Below are 22,159 nucleotides of genomic sequence, written 5' to 3' on the forward strand. Positions count from 1 at the left end.
CTACGCTCACACGCACACAAATCACACACATACATGCATAGACGCCAAATCCCCCCCCCACACACACACACACACGCACACACACGCACACACACGCACACACACGCACACACACGCACACACAGACACACTTTCACACTCCTCACGTACGCTGTTGAATACTCTATTTATTATCTATCCCGATTGCCTAGTCACAGTTACCCCTATCTACATGTACATAATTACCTCAACTACCTCATACCCCTGCACATTGATTCGGTTCCGGTACTCCTTGTATATAGTCTCGTTATTGTTATTTTAATGTGTTACTATTTCCTTCTTTTTATTGCACATTTTTCTTCATTTTTAACTGTTTTGTTGAGAAAGGGCCTGTAAGTAAGCATTTTATGGTAAAGTTTACGCCTGTGGAATTCGTGGCATGTGACAAATAACATGTGATTTGATTTGGAACATGTACTCATAATAACATGTGATTTGATTTGGAACATGTACTCATAATAACATGTGATTTGATTTGGAACATGTACTCATAATAACATGTGATTTGATATGGAACAAGTACTCATAATAACATGTGATTTGGAACATGTACTCATAATAACATGTGATTTGGAACATGTACTCATAATAACATGTGATTTGGAACATGTACTCATAATAACATGTGATTTGATTTGGAACATGTACTCATAATAACATGTGATTTGGAACATGTACTCATAATAACATGTGATTTGGAACATGTACTCATAATAACATGTGATTTGATTTGGAACATGTACTCATAATAACATGTGATTTGATTTGGAACATGTACTCATAATAACATGTGATTTGGAACATGTACTCATAATAACATGTGATTTGGAACATGTACTCATAATAACATGTGATTCGGAACATGTACTCATAATAACATGTGATTTGATTTGGAACATGTACTCATAATAACATGTGATTTGATTTGGAACATGTACTCATAATAACATGTGATTTGGAACATGTACTCATAATAACATGTGATTTGATTTGGAACATGTACTCATAATAACATGTGATTTGATTTGGAACATGTACTCATAATAACATGTGATTTGGAACATGTACTCATAATAACATGTGATTTGATTTGGAACATGTACTCATAATAACATGTGATTTGATTTGGAACATGTACTCATAATAACGGCCACACTGCAGTCATCCATTTTTGTTACAGCTGCTTACTGTTACAATTGCAAGTCCGGATCCTAATCTCTCAGAACCAGTTGTTCTGTAAACACTAACCAGAATCTTACAACATTAGGAACTACCCGTGTCCTTGGCTCTCCCGTTTGACCTCAATAATATTCATAAGGAGAGGAGAAATGTGACGATCCAGTAGTGGAGGCTGATGTACTGTCAGTATAGTGCAGGTGGTTCTCCAAGCTGGCTTTATATTATGACTTACCTTGCCTGAGATCTCAGGACTTGTGTCGGCTCCCAGAGCTAACACCTAGAGTTTACCCAGTGAGCCGTCATCCCAGGTTTGATATCTGGCCGATAACATGGGCCTACTGTAAAGCTTTTCTTGTAACAACAACAACAATGTTTTTAGACAGGACCCAGTATTATGCCAATCCACCCTTCACCCTTTGGAGTCACACTGACATATAACTTATAGTACTAATTTACTAGAGATCTAATTCAAACGTAACCTATAGGTTACACATGAGTAGTACGCAATTCCATGATCAGTCTTGGGAAATAAAATCAGAACATAAGTAATACTCCTTTCTCTGCGTGATAATGCAACTATGGTAACTGCTTCCCTTTCCTTGCATTAATTTATTCACCGTTTTATCAGTCTGATTTTAATGCAAGACTTAGATTATATTATTTGCTTCAGGCTAATCCCTGGCTGATAGAACGTGAGTTCAGAGTCGGAGAAGCAACAGATGCCATCAGCATCACAAAGCAGGGCCCCATCACAAGAAGGGCCCGGAGCGCTGTGGGGAATAAAGTATTAAAGCATAATGTATTCTCATCAGGCTCTGCACTGGTGTGTCATCTGAGAGTCTCAGAAGAGATAGGCAGATAGGCACTGGCCTCCTCAAAGTAAACAACATTGGCAGTGCTGAAATACATCTGGGCCTGAATGTACGTCCCCATAGACCCAGATGACTTATACACTACACACAAGGGCTCGCACACACACACAGACACACACACGTCCACCTCCTTCTCGAACACAAACTCTCTAGGAATAAACCTACTTTTTTTCAGCCCACTGTTCTCTGTGTTGGCACTCCTCCCTGTGATAATAGGCCCTGTCTTTATATATGTGCCTGAAGCCCCAGAACCAGAGTCTCACAGCTGTGTGTGTATGTTTGTGTGTGAGGTTTGATTCTATATGTGTGTGTGTGTGTGTTTGACTCTGTGTGTGTGTTTGTGTGTCTGTGGATCCCTACTATGGTTGCTCTAGGTCTAGTGTGAGCCCTGACTCCCAGAAGGCCCCCTGGGGGAAGGGCAGATGACAGTCAGCCACTAATTAGCCTGCTGCCTGGGTGTGAGGCTGATGTAGCAGACAGGGGCATCATTTACCCCAAAAATCTGAGGGGGCACAAAGTATGTAAGAATGGCTGGTGGTGGAGAATTGTGCATATTTCAAACACCTGAAACAGCTTGTTCCTGCAATCTATAGCCATAATCATTAGGCTTAATTCTATGTAAAAAAAATAATGTATCCAAGCATACCTCTTGAGCTGTCTGTATCCTCCTGACTGGTGGTTCTTTATTAAATAAACTATGTATTTTTCTCTGCATCTCTACTAAAATATGGGTAAAAGATTGAGAGGAATGGGAGTCTTATTCAGTACATTTAGTTATTGCTTGCTTTTCAAAATTCTACCAACCTTGGCAGCAGGCATACTAGCTATGATAGCTACTCTAACTTGATTGTTAGCCTGAAATGGCTTCTTGGTGGCTAGTTATGAGGTTGGGAGATTGGGAATCTACAGTAGCTGGGCTAGCTAAAGCCAACTTCATAAAATTGCTAGACGGCAAGTCGTTTTAAAGAGAAACAATTATCTTTAAAAACAAATCTGAGGGGGCACATGCCCCTGTGCTCCCTATGGGAATGACACCGCTGGTGGCAGAGGTGGCAAGGGTGGCAGGGGAGCAGGGTGGTGCCCAGGGCCATCAATCTCCAATCAGGACTCATGAGGTGGTCGAGGGAGGTAGGAGATGGAGGGAGAAATGGTGTGGAAGAAGAGAGATGAGGGAGAGAAAAAGGGAAGGTGGTATCCATGTCACAGTGGAAGGAAAGAGCATGGAGGCCATGGGGAGTGAGAGACTATGAAGTTGTGCAATGGATTTGACTAAATACATTTTTATGTCATTTAAAGGTTTTAAAGGTTGAGTAAGTCATATCAGAAGCTAGCAGTTTCACTTCTTACCAACAACAGCTGCATCTCCAATAAAACTACACCACATTTTGAAGTTCACTTTCATTGCTTGAATAAAAACACGATGAACTAATCTAGCAAATACGTTTTGTGGTCAGAGTGCAGTACTTATTTAGTTCCATAGCACAAATGTTTGCTAGCAAGTCTTTTAAACTGGCTTGAGCCAGAGCCTGTCTGGGCAGGTCCAAGGGGTTGCCTAGCAACGTGTGCCTCAGTGGGAGGCAACTTCTGCATAGCCTGACAAATTTTCATTTGGGAATCTGTTTTGACCAAACAGCTAGTGCGACAGCTAAAATGGCTTTGAAAATAAATCTGCACAGTGATAAACGACACAATTTCTTTAAGTGGCAAAGACTGAACACTCAGGCTCTTTCTTTCTCTCTCTCTCTCTCTCTGAGATCACAAGTATTAGAATCAAGTTAAGTATCCTGGTGCTGTTCATAATTACATGCAAAGCAAATGCTACAAAAAATAAGTGTCGCTGTACTTTGAGATCATTTTCAAAGCTACAATGACTTTGAAAAAAGTAACTCATACATTTGCATTTGAAACTGCTCAGCAATCCTGTTCCTCGAATACGCTGTCTCTCCATCCACCTTTTCTCTCTAGTTATCCCAAAGGACACACAGCTGTCAACATTCAAGTGCTGCGGCAGTACAGTCAATGTCACCTCTAAACTGTGTTGTCCCAGGGACATCATACCTAAACTGTGTTGTCCCAGGGACATCATACCTAAACTGTGTTGTCCCAGGGACATCATACCTAAACTGTGTTGTCCCAGGGACGTCATACCTAAACTGTGTTGTCCCAGGGACATCATACCTAAACTGTGTTGTCCCAGGGACATCATACCTAAACTGCTCAAGTCATTCTCCTCTATTAAGGAGCCAGAGGGAATAATAACCCAGAAACCCCAGAGGGGATTCATGGAGCGGAACCTGTCCTTTATCAACCTCAGTGTCCCATCTCTTCTCTAATGAAGGGAATATAATTTATACAGAGCGTGCACCTGAAATGGCACTACATGGTACGTGGGCCCAGGTCAAAAGTATTGCACGATATTTCAGACACAGCCAGGGTGTTGTGGCCTTTAAATCTGTGATGTGAGGTGCCTGTCAGCCACTCAGTCCCAGTCCAGAGGAGGAGGAATTGAACAGCATGCAGCCATCTGGTTCCTGTTGTATTAATGCAGAGCTGCAGATGACGGAGGGAGATCTTCTGGAGCAGCAGGGTGGCACTACACCTGGCCGCGGCCCCTGGTGCTGATTACACACCTCTTCCAAGCCCCCCCCCCCCCCCCCCCCCCCCCCCCCCCCCCCCCCCCACACACACACACACACACAAAGACACGCACGCAAGCATCAGGCACGCAGACACACACGCACGCATACACTAACACACGCACCACATATTTGCCCAAAACAATCAGCAGACGCACTCACATGCTCTAAACACGCTGGTTACACATGCATATTCCAGATACCACACATGACACATCATACACTAATTCACCACGAGCACATCCTACAGTCACCACACTTTCCACACGCTCACATATTCCAGCCACGTTCGCCAAAATAAACTCACTCCTGGAGTCAGAGAGCATGTTTGACAGTAGTACATGAGTAACATGTAAGTGTACTAGCACAGCAGAGAAACACACATACCGCATGGAGTGGATTGCCCTGATCGATGGGGACCTTAAAGTCTGCCTGCAGTTCATCAAAGGCTGTTATCTGAGAAAGAGTGAGAGAGAGTGACAAAGTGAGGAAAAAGAACAATGTGTTTTAGTTCTCTGCTGCATCAGTGTTAATCACTCACAGTGGCTGTGTCAGTGGCTGTAGCTGTGTCAGTGGTTCTATGGGCTGTCTGGGAGCTAGCACAGCGATTACAACACTGCATGACAAACAGGATCAATCAGACAGACAGAGCTGCATTAGGAATAGGACTAGAAGCAGTGCTAGTAATTGCATAGGGGGGGTATCGTCTTTTATAGAGACAGCTGACATTGCATGTCTATTCCCTGTGGCCATTCAGCGGCACAGCAGAGGCAGAGAGTGGATGTGTTTGCATGTATGTAAGTCCTTAGGGTCATGTGTGTCCGTGTGTGTATTTTATTAATTTGTTCTGTGTTACACACACGCACACACACACACACACACACACACACACACACACACACACACACACACACACACACACACACACACACACACACACACACACACACACACACACACACACACACACACACACACACACACACACACACACACAGCCAGCCAGCCAGCCAGCCAGCCATATTTCCCTGTGGTGTGATTCTGGCGGCTGGCTGGCGGGCTCTCTGTGTTGATGCTCCCTTAATTCATCACGGGCCAATGGCAAACAACATGGATGGACTGTTTGTAAACACCTGGGGCAGTGGGGTGTGATGAGGAGATGGAATGTTCAGCAAATACACGCTATATATTCATGCTTATCATCCTCACCATATGAGGTGGTCTTCAATAGAAGTCTTTGAATTCAATGTTGCCTAAACTGACACAGTGACACCTCCTGCTCACCAGGTGAAAACATACACTACCGTTCAAAAGTTTGGGGTCACTTAGAAATGTCCTTGTTTTTTAAATAGAATAGAAATAACATGAAATTGATCAGAAAAACAGTGTAGACATGGTTAATGTTGTAAATGACTATTGTAGATATTCCAATAAAAATCAGCTGTTTCCAGCTACATAGGCGTATAGAGGCCCATTATCAGCAACATCACTCCTGTGTTCCAATAGCACGTTGTGTTAACTAATCCAAGTGTATCATTTTAAAAGGCTAATTGATCATTAGAAAAACATTTTGCAATTATGTTAGCACAGCTGAAAACGGTTGTTCTGATTAAAGAAGCAATAACACTGGCCTTCTTCAGACTAGTTGAGTATCTTGAGCATCAGCATTTGTGGGTTCGATTACAGGCTCAAAATGGCCAGAAACAAAGAACTTTCTTGTGAAACTCATCAGTCTATTCTTGTTCTGAGAAATGAAGGTGAGAAATTGCCAAGAAACTGAAGATCTCGTACAACGCTGTGTACTACTCCCTTCACAGAACAGCGCAAACTGTCTTTAACCAGAATAGAAAGACGAGTGGTAGGCCCCGGTGCACAACTGATTAAGAGGACAAGTACATTAGAGTGTCTAGTTTGAGAAACAGACACCTTACAAGTCCACAACTGGCAGCTGTATTAAATAGTACCCGCAAAACACCAGTCTCAACGTCAACAGTGAAGAGGCGACTCCGGGATGCTGGCCTTCTAGGCAGAGTACCTCTGTCCAGTGTCTATGTTATTTTGCCCATCTTAATATTTTATTTTTATTGGCCAGTCTGAGATATGGCCTTTTCTCTGCCTAGAAGGCCAGCATCCCGGAGTCACCTCTTCACTAGTGACGTTGAGACTGGTGTTTTGCGGGTACTATTTAGTGAAGCTGCCAGTTGAGGACTTGTCATGCATCTGTTTCTCAAATGAGACACTCTAATGTGCTTGTCCTCTTGCTGCACCGGGGCCTCCCACTCTTTCTATTCTGGTTAGAGACTGTTTAAACTGTTCTGTGAAGGGAGTAGTACACAGCGTTGTACGAGATCTTCAGTTTCTTGGCAATTTCTCACATGGAATAGCCTTCATTTCTCAGAACAATGATAGACTGATGAGTTTCCGATGAAGGTTCTTCGTTTCTAGCCATTTTGAGCCTGTAATCGACCCCACAAATGCTGATTCTCCAGATACTCAAATAGGCCATTTTTATTGCTTCTTTAATTAGCACAACCATTTTCAGCTTTGTTAACATAATTGCAAAAGGGTTTTCTAATGCTCAATTAGCCTTTTAAAATGATAAACTTGGATTAGCTAACACAACGTGCCATTGGAACACAGGAGTGATGGTTGCTGATAATGGGCCTCTGTACGCCTATGTAGATATTCCATTAAGAATCTGCCATTTCCAGCTACAATAGTCAATTAGAACATTAACAATGTCTACACCATGTTTCTGATCAATTTGATGTTATTTTAAATGGACAAAAAATTTGCTTTTCTTTCAAAAACAAGGAAATATCTAAGTGACCCCAAACTTTTGAATGGTTGTGTACATCCATACATGGAGATGGCTGGCCGCCCTTGGTCCACAGACTCTATGGTCGACTGGCAAGTCAACTGTTATCTTTGTTTGTGAAAGACCCTGACTCTCTTTGAACACATTCCCTACCATACGTCACTGCCATTCTACTTTAGGCATTCATATAGAAATAATTACATAAAAAATAACAGTACAACCGCGATGCGGAGAACATAAATTCTGATGAAAAAGACGACAAGTTCAATGTTAATAATTGACCAGCTATGGTTAATTATTCAGGAGTATTTTAAAACGCCTGAAATTGGTTAATTTTGTCATCATTGGGTGCAGGACTTTTCTATGACTGGAAAGGCAATCATGGACTGACAGGTCTGGTCTGCTCACAGTCACAGTAATTGCAGGATGACGCCCCAAATCAACTCACTAAACTGAATACCAATAAAATGTCTGATGCGCCCAGTGCAACCGCTTGGAAGCTTCAGAAATGGTTCCTCTGTGAGTGGAGACTGCCCATTTGGGGATTCCTCTTTGAGTGGAGATTGCCCATTTGGGGATTCCTCTGTGAGTGGAGACTGCCCATTTGGGGATTCCTCTGTGAGTGGAGACTGCCCATTTGGGGATTCCTCTGTGAGTGGAGACTGCCCATTTGGGGATTCCTCTGTGAGTGGAGACTGCCCATTTGGGGATTCCTCTGTGAGTGGAGACTGCCCATTTGGGGATTCCTCTGTGAGTGGAGACTGCCCATTTGGGGGTTCCTCTGTGAGTGGAGACTGCCCATTTGGGGATTCCTCTGTGAGTGGAGACTGCCCATTTGGGGATTCCTCTGTGAGTGGAGACTGCCCATTTGGGGGTTCCTCTGTGAGTGGAGACTGCCCATTTGGGGATTCCCCTGTGAGTGGAGACTGCCCATTTGGGGATTCCTCTGTGAGTGGAGACTGCCCATTTGGGGGTTCCTCTGTGAGTGGAGACTGCCCATTTGGGGATTGCTGCTCTTTTTGATGTGGCTGCAGGCAGCAGATCTACATGAAGGGAATGGACTTTATACTGTGTGTTTTATTTATTTTATTACATTTCCTGAAGCTTTCGATCAATACTTCTTTTTTTTATGGCATTGGTTCCATATCTGGGACTGGACGTTTCTGCTACGTCATGGTTGACTGGCCTTAAAAACATGCTCACATCTGTATAGGCCTACAGTATATCTCCAAAGACCAGCATGGCAAGTAACATTTTTGTTTCCCCCCCTGGCTCAGAATAATAAAATTCTATCTTCTCTTGCCAGGAAAATGCAATTTCATTTATACAAGGCAATATAACATACAGTGAGAAACAATGTAACTTAATGTAATTGATGTCACATTGATGGATGAACAACCTATGAGGAATTAATGAATGTGTGGGACTACGTGCAAAACCAACCACAAAGGCTGTGTTTATACAGGCAGCCCCAAATCTGATCTTTTTTTCCACTAATTGGTCTTTTGACCAATCACATCAGAGATTTCTCAGAGCTCACCTGATTAGTCAAGCCTAGTTCGTGAAAAAAAGATCAGAATTGGGCTTCCTTTATAAGCGCAGCCCTACTGAACTAAACCCAAGCAGACTCTTATAGAGCCACTTACGTTACCTACATCCTCAAAGATGAAGATACATGTTATTGTACTGCACATAGATTGAAATTTGAAGCAAGATGTCCTTTCCAAATAATAGCATGCTCTGAGGATCATTAGACCTGTGAATGTCCTGTACTTGCCTAAGGAACCAGCATGAGGCACACATTCAAGCAGCAGGACAGAAACCACGTATACAAATGACTCCTTCATAGTTTCCTCCTACGATTATGGTAATCTAACCGGCATCCACTAAAAACGTCAGAAAAACTAAAACAACAATAGGGGGAATTTTATGGCCACAATGAAAGTGAATGATGGTAACTTAACATATGCTCTCTTAGCCAATGGACTTTCTCTACACATCATATGGGCACAGGGGTTTTCCCATAAGTCACTGGATCCAGAGGAGCAGTTCACATGGTGATAATGACACTCATAATACATTAGGGGCTTTGCTACATGGAGGGAAATCACTCAACCATTTTCTGTCGGCGAGTGTGGAGCTGAGCGGAGTGCAAGAGAACACAGTTCATTGGGTATGTTAATTAAAATTCCCCCTAATCTGTTACAAGCAGTCCCAGGAGTGATGGTGTAACCGGGATTACATGATTGATTACTGATCATTCAATCTGGACAGAAGCTAGATAGCTAACCAGCGAGGTGTGATTTTCCTTCCACAGACTGAATGACTTTTAAGGGTATTGAATGAGATTATCTTGTTATTGATCAACCTTGAACATGTGTTAAGCTAGATAGAGTCGAGGGTTTCAGCTTAGTCAATGAACTTGACGACTGAACGTCAGCTTGTCTTTGTCACTACCATAAAAAATACATTTCACTGCTATAGATAGAACATTTCAGAGTCCCCCGAAGCCCAGAATGGGGAGTGCTGTGGACATGGAAGCTCAACAAATCATATCCGTCAGTCAACGTAGTGTCTGATAAGGTTCTCATCAGTCAGCCTCAGTGCAGTACAGTACATGCCCTGTGAGAGATGAGACCGCCTGTTAACAGGCAGTGATTAATGACAAGACATGTCCTGATATTCTAAACGTGTCAGGAGAGTAAAGAGGAGGAGACGTAGGTCATGCTACACCTGACAGGTCCACTGAAAAACAGGCAGAACTGTAATAAACCTGTCAAGTAGAGGGATGCAATATTTGGCAGGACAATTAGATGAAAGAGAATGAATAAAGTCCCACTGGGCACAGACATCAGTTCAACATAGTTTTGATTTACATTTGGTTGAGTTGTCAACTTACTGTGAATTCAATGTGAAATCAATATCAAATGTCACCAAGTCATTGGATTTAGGTTAAAAGCTGGGTGAAGAAAATACATTGATTACTGATTACTTTTTGCAAATCCAATGAGATTTTCTATGTTGATTCAATGTCATCAGATTTATATTTTTGGTTGAAATTACTTTGCTGTTGATTTAACCAGTTTTTTCCCAGTGGGATGGATATTTACTGTAGGATGTATGGGTACATTGCACTGTCAGAGTGTATGGGATCATGTATTACAATTACCCAGATGATGTCTGGATGACAGGCATGCTGTAATGTGAAAAAGGGCTGGTAATTAAAACCCATTTATTTGACTATGCATGTGACATCACGCCATGTAGCCTGCATAACATACTATACTGATTTGTCTGTAGCTTATGCCTGTGTTTGTGAATTGAAATTGCCACCCTGCCATCAGAAGCATTGTGTTTCCCATAAGTCTCAGTTGGTTGGAATATGGTGTTTTACAAGACCACAGTTGGGCCAGATATATTGAATGTACTGTATGTATGAGCTGTTAGTTGTTTTGGATAACTGAGTGTGTAAGTTTGTGCCTGTGTGTGTGTGTGTGTGTGTGTGTGTGTGTGTGTGTGTGTGTGTGTGTGTGTGTGTGTGTGTGTGTGTGTGTGTGTGTGTGTGTGTGTGTGTGTGTGTGTGTGTGTGTGTGTGAAATGACCACTTTACAGTATATTACAGTAATATAAACAGAATGAAAATATCCATGTTGATAATTCTGCTCTTGGCATAAGCTGTATGTTCTTAAGTAGCAGGTAGACTAGATAAGATCTGTCCACTGCTTTCAACACCATTATGGGCCTGACACATGCCATGCATCCAGTAATTGCCTGGGCTCAGAAGTAAACCTGAAGCTCTCCTTCAGTCTCAGGTCTATTGCTATGCAAAGGTACGCCGGTCGAAGGACTGTGTGGACCGAAATCTGTCTTTATATAAAGTTCCGCAGGAGGGCGCAAGGGCTTTCAGAGTAAATAATTATATTATCCAAATATTGTAATACGTTCTTATTGGCATTTCTGTGTTGCAGGGTCTCCCGGCTGGTTTGAACAAAGACAATAACACACAGATAAAACTGTGTGCGGGGGAGAATTCGTCTCAGTGTGTCCAGCGTCTCTAACAGATTTCCTAATCGATTACAGAGGTGCATGATGACTGAGTCAAGTGAATTGTAAAACCCTTTGATGAAACCATAGCTAACAAATCTGCAAAAATAAAATAAAACTGATATGACCATTTAGTCAATTAAGTGGAAATGAGTGGTGTTTTATGCTAAACGTCTGAGATACAGGTTCGCACGTGTCAATTTGGGGATGTATTGCATTTTCCTACCCATTAGAGCGCGTGGCATCAGCAAATGGGGATCTTAATAAAATTATAATTCAAGTTAAAGGTTGGGCATTGAAACAGCACCTTTGCATACATCAAATAATGTATTAATTATCTTGCGCAAAAGGCCAAGGGGTTGTGAGCAGGTATAAATACACTGGGCTATTACGCACCATTATGGAATATTGTCCATAGCCAAAATCATTCATAATCATATTAAAATGTATTTTCACATCTTAAAAAACGTATAACAGCAACAAAAACAAGTAATAAATCACCCACTTACATGCCATATCGCAAAGAAGATCAGGGAAGCACAGAGGACCAGTGACAGCATATAGCAAAAGGCAGCGAAAGTGAACATAATTGAATAACACGAAAAGAGGACTCAGATGAATCACATTAAAAAAATGAAATGATTAAAGTGCCATGGCAAACCGAGGGGATAACGACTCCATCCATCACTTTGCTTTTAATGTTTGCAACAAATTGTTGCAGAACGTCTCCAACGAAACGCGCATCCAAGGTCTCACTTTGAAGTCGAAACGTTTTGCGGCGCAATTTCTTAATTGGAAATTAGACCAGTGGCCTAGACTTGATGAAAACGACAGACATTTCAATGCAGAGATTACACAACAAGAATACAAATCATATAAATCCAAGCGATGTCTTGAAATGGATATCAAGAGATTCAAATTATGCTCAAAAACATCCCGGATAGGAAGAATGCTTTGGACAGGCAAATTACTAAAGATAATCTGGTTGGCTACAATGTGGCGGTATTAAAATAGGAGCTCCGCAACACTCCTGGCACTCGCAATAAACGGTGTCTTCAAACCACAGTTAACCTATAGCTCCACGATTCCGAAGGCGCAGTCTTGCGCCCCAACAGGTGGATTTAAAGGGCCAGTGTTCAGGCAGTAGTGTTTATCTAATTTATCTTCCAATTTCCCATTCAAAAGCATATGCTTTTTAGGATTTTGAAGTTTTAGCAAATATAAATTACTGTAATCTATTGTTTTCAAGCAAGTGAAGAGTCGACAGATTATCTCAAATAATAAAACACATCCAACATTTAGGCTACATAGATAGGGCTTAAAAATCTAAGTACAGCTAAGTAAAAAGATGCCACAGATTATTTACATTTTGAGTGTGGCTCCGAGAAATGTATTGGGATAGCAATACGAATAGCAATTTACTCTGACAAAGCCTTTGACATATGTATCTAGACTAGGGCACACCAGGGCACCATTATGAGACAGTCAAATTTATGTCTTGACTAGGTAGTAGCCAGGAAAATGCTTAGTAAATTATCTGTTGGCGCCATCTAGTGACTATGGTTACATAGTATAGCCTACTTGTCGGAACATACAAAAAAACAAGACACTGATAAATTGTTGTGACAGATAATGACACCATAATCTGGCGGTTAATCTTATTTTTTTAAACTTAGGAACTCAGTCGGGGACTCAATTTACTGTTGAGAGTTAGTAAATTAGAATACACAAGGTGCAATTTCTAAATTTGGTAGTGCATCAGCGGTTTTCCACTTGTTATTTCAGTCACTGATAGTCACTCAATTAACCCATGTCACCTAAGATTTGTAGCCCATGTCAGCTAACAACCATATCTCGTTTCTGACCATAATGATGACAAAAAGCAAATGATGCTGTTTTTAAATAGTAGCCTACAAGAAAAGGTCTACATTTGTAAACAGCACTTGGTCAACAGTACTATTGGATGGCTGGCTAGACTACCTTACTTTGCAACATGTGTTTTTAGCTGACATGGGCTAATTGAGTGACTGTCAGTGACTGACATAATAAGTAGAAAACTGCTGATGCACTACCAAATTTCGAAATTTGCCTTCATAAAACCTTTACAATGCCTATATAGATCCTTCACAAATGATCTATAATCAAATTCATACTAAAATGTGTTGTTATAACAGGTCAGGCATCTGACACTTTGTCAATGTGGTATAGGCCTGAACCTTCCATGCTTTGCACAAGTAACCCTCCCATCATCTCTGGGGTTAGAGACTCTGGTACCAGACCCTAGCCAGACAGGTCTGGCCTTATACATTGGTTTAGGGCCGGGTCGGGGCGGGTCGGGGTTTTTCATCAATAACTAGGGTACGGGCAAGGCTTGAATTTCACTACTGTAAATTGAACACTAACATTTTGAAGCTGAGCCATTTGCACTATTTGCTTCCACGTTGTTAAATATAAGACAGGATACATTTCAAAGAAAATAATAATGTTCCTTGAACCCCCCCCCCCCCCCCCCCCCCCTGGTTAAATAAGGGGTTTTGTAAATTATGTAATTAGATTGACGCACTGAAAACTCAACCAATCTGATTTTTAAAACAAATAGAGACTTCCCAAGTGTCCAAAATTGTGTGTTCCTCGTGTATCCTCTGTGACTTCAAGCAAGATTTTAACCCACTTAACACCAACATTTCTCCAAGCTTTCACCATCATTGTAAAGCCCTAATTTCTCAAGATTATTCTTCATTTCATGTGATTAGTGATTCATATTAAGGTACAAAACAACAATTTATTCCCTTATTTTAAGGTAATCCCTGTTACGTGAACTGAATTGTTTTAATATAGTGAAACTATTCCTTTAAAAGATACATTGAATAGTCAAATCATAGTGTAATGTGGGTGAGCTGGTTCTACTCTTCACACATCAACACTCGTTACCCATACTGTACATAGACAGACTCTATTTTTCTATTTATTTAAGGTGAAATCATCAACACTGTAAAGCTTACCGAATGCTTGTAAAACGGCACATATATTACGAAGAAGTTCTATGATGTTTTTGTTGGTTTTGGTATTCGGCACGTTTGTTTTCGGCTGTTTGAGCACACATTTTCTTCTTAAAGCAAGTCAAAGTTCGTAGCCGAAATCTACGCCTCTTTTGTCGGTGACTGGTCAAAAACACTAGTAGTAGGAGTGGGAACATGAAGTGTTTGTTGTCATTCAATGAGAGATTAGTTTTCATGCAAATGTTTTCACTTGAGAAATACTGCACCAAACATCGTAGTTAGATTTAAAATTGTGACTAAGTCTTCCTTGGCAAAAACGTTGAAATTAATGACAGATTTATTGATTTATTTTAGGTTAATTCTGACTATTTTGAGGAAGTGTTTCTCACAATGTTGTTGCTACAGTGGCTCAAGAGCGACAAACAACAGCAATATTGACGGTCTTTAGGGAGAATGCAAGCACAGATGTTTATTTCGCCTAGCTGTGTTCTGCTAGAAGCAAACCAACCCTATGTATGTGGGCACCTTCACGTTCAAACCTGTTATCTGTCGATGAGCCCTTGAGCAAGGCACTTATCCAGAACGATTTACAGGAGCAATTAGGGTTAAGAGCATCTGCTAAATGACTTAAATGTAAATGTAAGAGGATATTTTATTTGACCTCTTGAGATGGGGAAACATGTTTTTTTAATAAGTTGAACATTTGCTCTTTATGACAGAATGTTACAATTGGGAGAAATAACACGTTCTCTTCTCTCACGAAGTTACACTCCTCAAAAGGCACCTAATTGGTGGAACGACCCACCCCTCTCAGAGAAGTTTGTCATTCTCTCCTAGCAACAGCTTGGTCGTTCTATAGGCTACAAACGTGTCATACAGGCCTATTGTTTCCAACAACCTTTTTGGGCGAGACGCATTAAACTTAATCTAGATAGTAAAATAGCTATCAGGATACGCTTCCTTGAAATATAAAGTAATAAACTCGTGCAAAAGGTGGTTCCCATTCAGCATGTGTACCTTTGGCGCGTTGGACAAGCTCGGATCCCACGGCAGACACTATTCACATGGAGGAGAGATAAATTACAGACCGCACATTCAGCACATAGAGCCCAACCTAACAGAGTAAGTGATCGTCTCTAGACTATTGTATACACTGTATGAACATAAACAAAGTTGTTAAAAGGGATTCAATGTACAGGGATAAAGGGTTACGTTACAAACAACAATCTATAGTCTAGAGGTTAAAGTTTTGTAACCTACCAATCACATTATTTTGTGTGCTTTCTCTTTTTCTACACGGTTTGTTTGTAGGGTAGCTAAGATACAGAACAGGCACAGTGACCTTTGCAAGCTAAATCCAAGTCCAGCGCGTTGAGAGGATCTAAGAACACCAGACTGTAGGCAATAGCATTCCTTTATAATTTCACTTCATTCATTGACATACCAAGATACGTCATTGTCAGAGTTAATGTAAGATGAACACAAAAGACTAACTGAGAAAGTGTTTACTCACACCACTCTCATGTCTCTGGAACTGGCTTGACACAATGGCATTCTGACAGGGCTGTCTGTCTCATCATTAGCTATGTCACAATGTCAAAGCAGAGGAAGCTGCAGCAACCAGTAATCCTGCAGTGCTTCTAGAAGGTAGCTCAGCCTACCTCTCTCCTTATCTGCAATATATATATATATATATTTTTTTTTTACCAATTTCATGATGCCTCATCATTATGGCACCTTACCCTTAACTTAAGACTGCTAATCAAGCTATTGATTGTTAGTTGATGATTAGCTCTGTCAGGTGTGTAAGTGCTGGGCTGGAATAAAAGCCTGCACACCAAGTAGCTGTCCAGCACACGGATTGGTGACTGGGTACTGTACTTCTCCAGGTGTGACCTTGACTGGAGCTCTGGTCTGCGGTGGCTGCCTGCACCTCGTTACAGTGATGCTCCACTCCCTCACATCAAATTGATCAAGTTCCCTGAAGAGACCAGACTGCTCAGGTCCTTCCCACGTGAGTCACTGGGCTTAGATCATGTCTACAAATGATTGATTGTTTGACAATACCCCCCCCCCCCTCCCCATTTAATTTACCAATATATAAGAGGCAATGATTTCACAATGTACAAAACATTAAGAACTCTTTCTCTTTCCATGACATAGACTGACCAGGTGAATTGAGGTGAAAGCTAAGATCCCTTATTGATGTCACTTGTTAAATCCACTTCAATCAGTGTAAATGAAGGGGAGGAGACAGGTTAAAGAAGGATTTAAAGCCTTGAGACAATTGAGACATGGATTGTGTATGTGTACCTTTCAGAGGGTGATGGGGCAAGACAAAACATGTAAGTGCCTTTGAACGTGGTATGGTAGTAGTTGCCAGGGGCACTGGTATTTTGCTGTTGGGTATTTCACGCTCATCAGTTTCCCGTGGGTATCAAGAATGGTCCACCACCCAAAGGACATCCAGCCAACTTGACACAACTGTGGGAAGCATTGGAGTCAACATGGGCCAGCATCCATGTGGAATGCTCCCTTTGGAATTCTGTAAAGTGAGTGTGGAAGAGGTGAAAAAACTGTTGTCTATCAACAATGACAAGCCATCAGGGTCTGACAACTTGGATGGAAAGTTACTGAGGATAATAGTGGACAATATTGCCACTCCCATTTGCCATATCTTTAATCTCGGCCTACTAGAAAGTGTGTAACCTCATTCTTGGAGGAAAGCAAAAGTTATTCCGCTACCTAAGAATAGTAAAGCCCCCTTTACTGGTTCAAATAGCCGACCAATCAGCCTGTTACCAACACTTAGTAAACTTTTGGAAAAAAATGTTTTTGTTCAGATACAATGCTATTTTACAGACTTTCAGCACACTTATAGGGAAGGACATTCAAGCACGGCACTTACACAAATGACTGATGATTGGCTGAGAGAAATTGATGATAAAACAATTGTGGGAGCTGTTTTGTTAGACTTAAGAGCGGCTTTTGGCATTATCGATCATAGTCTGCTAATAGAAAACTTGTGTTATGGCTTTACACCCCCTTCTATATTGTGGATAAAGAGTTACCTATCCAACAGAACACAGAGGGTGTTCTTTAATGGAAGCCTCTCCAATACAATCCAGGTAGAATCAGGAATTCCCCAGGGCAGCTGTCTAGGCCCCTTACTATTTTCAATCATTATTAATGACATGCCACTGGCCTTGAGTAAAGCCAGTGTGTCATGTATGCGGATGAGTCAACACTATTTACGTCAGCTACTACAGCGAGTGAAATCACTGTAGGACTTAACAAAGGGCAGTTAGTTTCAGAGTGAGTGGAAAGTAATCAGTTAGTCCAAAATATTTAAAAAACTAAAAGCATTGTATTTGGGACAAATCATTCACTAAACCCTAAACCTCAACTAAATACTGTAATGAAAAATGTGGAAATTGAGCAAGTTGAGATGACTAAACTGCTTGGAGTAACCCTGGATTGTAAACGGTCATGGTCAACACATGTTGATACAACAGTAGCTGAGATGGGGAGAAGTCTGTCCATAATAAAGCGCTGCTCTGCATTTTTAACAACACTATCAAAAAGGCAGGCCCTACAGGCTCTAGTTTTGTCACGCCTGGACTACAGTTGTGTGGTCAGGTGCCACAAAGGGACCTTGGAAATTTACAATTGGCTCAGAACAGGGCAGCACAGCTGGGCCTTAAATGTACACAGAAAGCTAATGTTAATAATATGCAGTAAATCTCTCATGGTTCAAAATGGAGGAGCGATAGACTTCATCCCTACTTGTTTTTGTAAGAAGCGTTGACATGCTGAATGCACCGAGTTGTCTGTTTAAACTACTACCACACAGCTCGGACACCCATGCATACCCCACAAGATATGAGGTGCTCCCGAGTGCTGCAGCGGTCTAAGGCACTACATCTCAGTGCTAGAGGCATCACTACAGACCCTGGTTCGATTCCGAGCTGTATCCAGCCGTGATTGTCCCATAGGGCGGCTCACAATTGGCCCGGGTTTGGCCGAGGTAGGCCGTCATTGTAAATAAGAATTTGTTCTTTACTGACTTGCCTAGTTAAATAAAAATAAAATGCCAACAAAAGTCTCTTCACAACCCCCAAGTCCAGAACAGACTATGGGAGGGGCATAGTACAACATAGAGCCATGGCTACATGGAACACTTCCACATCAGGTAACTGATGCAAGCAGTAGAATCAGATTTAAAAAATATAAAAATACACCTTCTAGAACAGCGGGGACTGTGAAGAGACACACACAGGCACAGACGCACATGATAAGACATGCCCTCTACATGGATGTACACATGGATTTTGTATTGTAGATATGTAATAGTAGAGTAGTGGCCTGAGGGAACACACTTAATGTGTTGTGTTAAGAAATTTAATATTTTAGTATATAACTGCCTTAATGTTGCTGGACCCCAGGAAGAGGCAGCAGCTAATGGGAATCCTTAATAAATACAAAATACAAACACCTTGTAGAGTCCATGCCCTGACAAATCGAGGCTGTTCTGAGGGCAAAAAGGGGTTCTTCATGTTTTGTACACTGTGTATAAAGTGCCAATAATCTGACAAACAGTACCTCGTCAGTAACCCCTATTGAATGTACAGTACTACATCATAAATAGGACTGTGTGACGTCATTCTTTATTCGATCACTAACGCTGATGTTTTGCATACTATTTATCAAACCTCTATTTACGTCTATTACTCCCATTTATTTCTGTAGAGGCCAACATGGTGTCCCAGACTGAGTGGACGTTTTATCCCAACTTTGGTCAGCCCAGAACCTTCCATGTTGGCAAACGCTGTTTGCTGGAGGGAGGTCACCAGTATAGGACCATACGGTGTTCTTCAGAGAGAACTCTGGAGGTCACCATCGGGAGGAAAAAACAAGGTATGTACTGCAAATATTTAGTAGCAGTGAAAACGCATACGTTTTGCAGAATGTTCAAAGTATTATTTCCACAAAATGATCCGATGAAGGCTATTGTGTTAAAGTTGATAAGTAGTTTAGGATTATCTGCGTTTATGGTTAGGCTTTCTGATGGTACATTGGAATGCATGACTTAGGCTAATAGAAGAATACATTCTAGATTGGCTATGCTCTTGTAACGGCTGTTTGAAGAAGGTGAGGACCAAAGCGTAGCGTGGTACCTGTTCATGTTTGTTTATTGACACTGAACACTAAATACAAAAGGGAATAAACAAAACAGTCCTGAAAGGTGAAAAACACTAAACAGAAATCAACTACCCACAAAACCCATGTGGGAAAAAGCTACCTATGTATGGTTCTCAATCAGAGACAACGATAGACAGCTGCCTCTGATTGAGAACCACACCCGGCCAAAACAACAAAGAAAAACAAAACATAGAAACTGAACATAGAATGCCCACCCTAGTCACACCCTGGCCTAACCAAAATAGAGAATAAAAGCCTCTCTATGGCCGGGGCGTGACAGCTCTGTGTAATTTCTCCTGGACAGACTAAGTAAACATACAATTACATTTTATTTCTGGGTTAAACAAGGTTATGCTCAGTGTTAGATGTATTATAATCTCAGTTAACCCAGAACTAAAATCTTGCATTATTTGGTCAGATGCTCGATTATGTTTACGTAGTCTGTAGACAAGAGAATATATGTATCATAATGTAGCCGCTTGTTCCTCCATTCCAGCCAGGTTTACCTGCCATTCTGCACCTGGTTCTAGACCCTATCTAACACCTGAGTACAGTCCTGACTTTCACAAGTTTGGATCAACATTACCAACAACACATTTTGGGTAAGGTTTTTGTTTTCCTTCAGTTGTGTTGATAGTATATTTGATTGAAATAGGATACAGTAGGCTACGGTGCTGTAGATATACTGTAGCTCTGTCTTGTTTTCATACATGAATTACTACAGATGGCTGAAAGATGGTGCTATTGGTCTTTATATTGCCCAGTTTCAAGGGACAAACAGCAAGTGTACAACAATTTAGCACACAGGGAGCATCCCAATAATCTCTCCTTTCACCTGAAGTGTACACTTGTTCACTACTTCCAACCAATCTAAAGGTAGTAGATTGCTGGAGTCATAGGGCAGTGGGAGCTTCCATCATATTTCCTTTCTAATCAGTGAAGGGGAGTGGACAAATGCACAATTTGGAAGGAAAGAGAGATAATTGAGACATAACCACAGTTTCACATTTGTGAAAAGATGGGTATCAGCATGCTCAGTGACGTGTGATGGTGGTTTCATACTCACAGTGGAATTGTCCTCTGTAGGTCACTGACCTTCAGTGCAGATACATTCGTTCCTCTTCAGCCACCTCCAAAAAAGACATGGTGAGACATATAACCAATTAAGATAACGTTTAAACTTGTGCACTTCTGGAGACCTGGGGAAGAAGAATTGTATTTAACAAGTGATATTATTTATGCAAATGTACATGATTGATGCAAGGTTTAGATGAAGAGGCATTCCAGATGTATAGTATGTTTTGCCATTTATTTGTGGCTGGTGTGTGTGATGTCTTTCTGCAGTATTCCATATGTAGGGAGGAAGAGGATGGAGGACAGGGAGGCAGACATACTGGAAGTGAAGAAGCTGAGTAAATGGAGGCCTGCACCAGTCATATTCAAAACTGTGCTGGACAACTGACATGTCAAAATGTTTTTTGGATGAATGAGGAGAAATGGATAACGATTCCAAACTGTATATTATGATCATTCAGCATGATTACAGCCACATGGTTTTGATTCTACTGTAGTTTGATAAGGAAGTTTGGTGGGAGTAGGGGATCAATGATGTAATAAATAGTGACTAATTGTCATGACATCATTTGGAGCTTTTGACATCACTATTCACTTTTGAACAATTGGGTTATGCAATTTGCTGAGGGGAGATAAGCAACAATAAGCCAAGCAGGGAAAAAAAGTTCCCAGGTGGCCTGACTTTGCTGAGTTCCAAAAGCAATTAGGTCAGCAACAGTTGATAACCTGACCTCTGTTTTGCCTTATAGTCTGGCAGAGGTGCATCACATAGATTTCCTTAATTCCCAGGGGAAGATAAGTGGTGGGCTCAATCCCTCATTCAGCAAAACAACACTGCTGATCCCGTTCAGGATAGACAGGGACAACTAGGGCTGCCACTATTAGCTGCTTAGTCACTTCAGCATGCCTCAAGGTTAGGGAGGGGGTGTGTACAGGTTTTTAATAATGGTCCCATGTATCTCTGCATTCATGACATGTCGGATCAAGGAAACTCTGAATTTTTACGACATTGTAGAAAGATGATAGGCGGTAGGCCGTTCAGAGTTTTCCAATTGGAAAGTATCAGAATCAACCAATAGAAAGCTACACGCAAATAACTTATTTCTGAGGTTTGGAGGTTCCGACATGTGATGAATGCAGCATCTGTGTTAAGGTACGTTTTCATTTGCGGAGGCTTTCCAGATCGACAAGCAAAGGGTAGAGCAGGAATCGTATAGCTCAGTGGGTTTGCCTGGGCATGTTCAGTACAAAAAGTTTTTGAATGTTTCCTTTAAGTGTACTTTTTTGAGATTACTA

The 22,159-nt window shown here is 41.3% G+C and overlaps 2 protein-coding genes across 5 annotated transcripts in view; one reads left to right on the forward strand and one right to left on the reverse strand.

The window, feature by feature from the left end:
• Positions 1-12,698, reverse strand: part of LOC109900792 (protein cornichon homolog 3) — a 48,278-nt gene extending 35,580 nt beyond the window's left edge. The window contains exons 1-2 of one of the 2 annotated variants that reach the window (XM_020496614.2): positions 12,098-12,698; positions 5,114-5,182 (exon numbers count right to left, since the gene is read on the reverse strand). In XM_020496614.2, the coding sequence (XP_020352203.1) occupies positions 5,114-5,182; positions 12,098-12,175 (147 nt within the window). In that variant the 5' untranslated portion in view covers positions 12,176-12,698. The remainder of the gene's footprint in view (positions 1-5,113; positions 5,183-12,097) is intronic. The other variant, XM_031837247.1, reaches the window with a different exon arrangement.
• Positions 12,699-15,366: 2,668 nt separating this feature from the next.
• spats1 (spermatogenesis associated serine rich 1) lies at positions 15,367-21,437 on the forward strand. 3 transcript variants are annotated; one of them, XR_004211921.1, is made up of 7 exons: positions 15,367-15,709; positions 15,899-16,234; positions 16,477-16,601; positions 19,337-19,504; positions 20,286-20,391; positions 20,876-20,935; positions 21,134-21,437. XR_004211921.1 is itself a non-coding variant. In XM_020495962.2 (6 exons), exons 1-6 carry the CDS (start codon positions 15,597-15,599, stop codon positions 21,249-21,251), a joined length of 690 nt encoding a protein of 229 aa, XP_020351551.1. In that variant the 5' UTR covers positions 15,372-15,596; the 3' UTR covers positions 21,252-21,437. The 3 variants fall into 3 exon arrangements, 1 of the variants encoding a protein (XP_020351551.1); XR_002256568.2 differs by having other exon boundaries at positions 15,371-15,709; positions 15,899-15,984; XM_020495962.2 differs by lacking the exon at positions 15,899-16,234 and having other exon boundaries at positions 15,372-15,709.
• The last annotated feature ends 722 nt before the right edge of the window (positions 21,438-22,159 follow it).

The sequence above is a fragment of the Oncorhynchus kisutch genome, linkage group LG12 (assembly GCF_002021735.2).
Source record: "Oncorhynchus kisutch isolate 150728-3 linkage group LG12, Okis_V2, whole genome shotgun sequence".
NCBI lineage: Eukaryota > Metazoa > Chordata > Actinopteri > Salmoniformes > Salmonidae > Oncorhynchus > Oncorhynchus kisutch.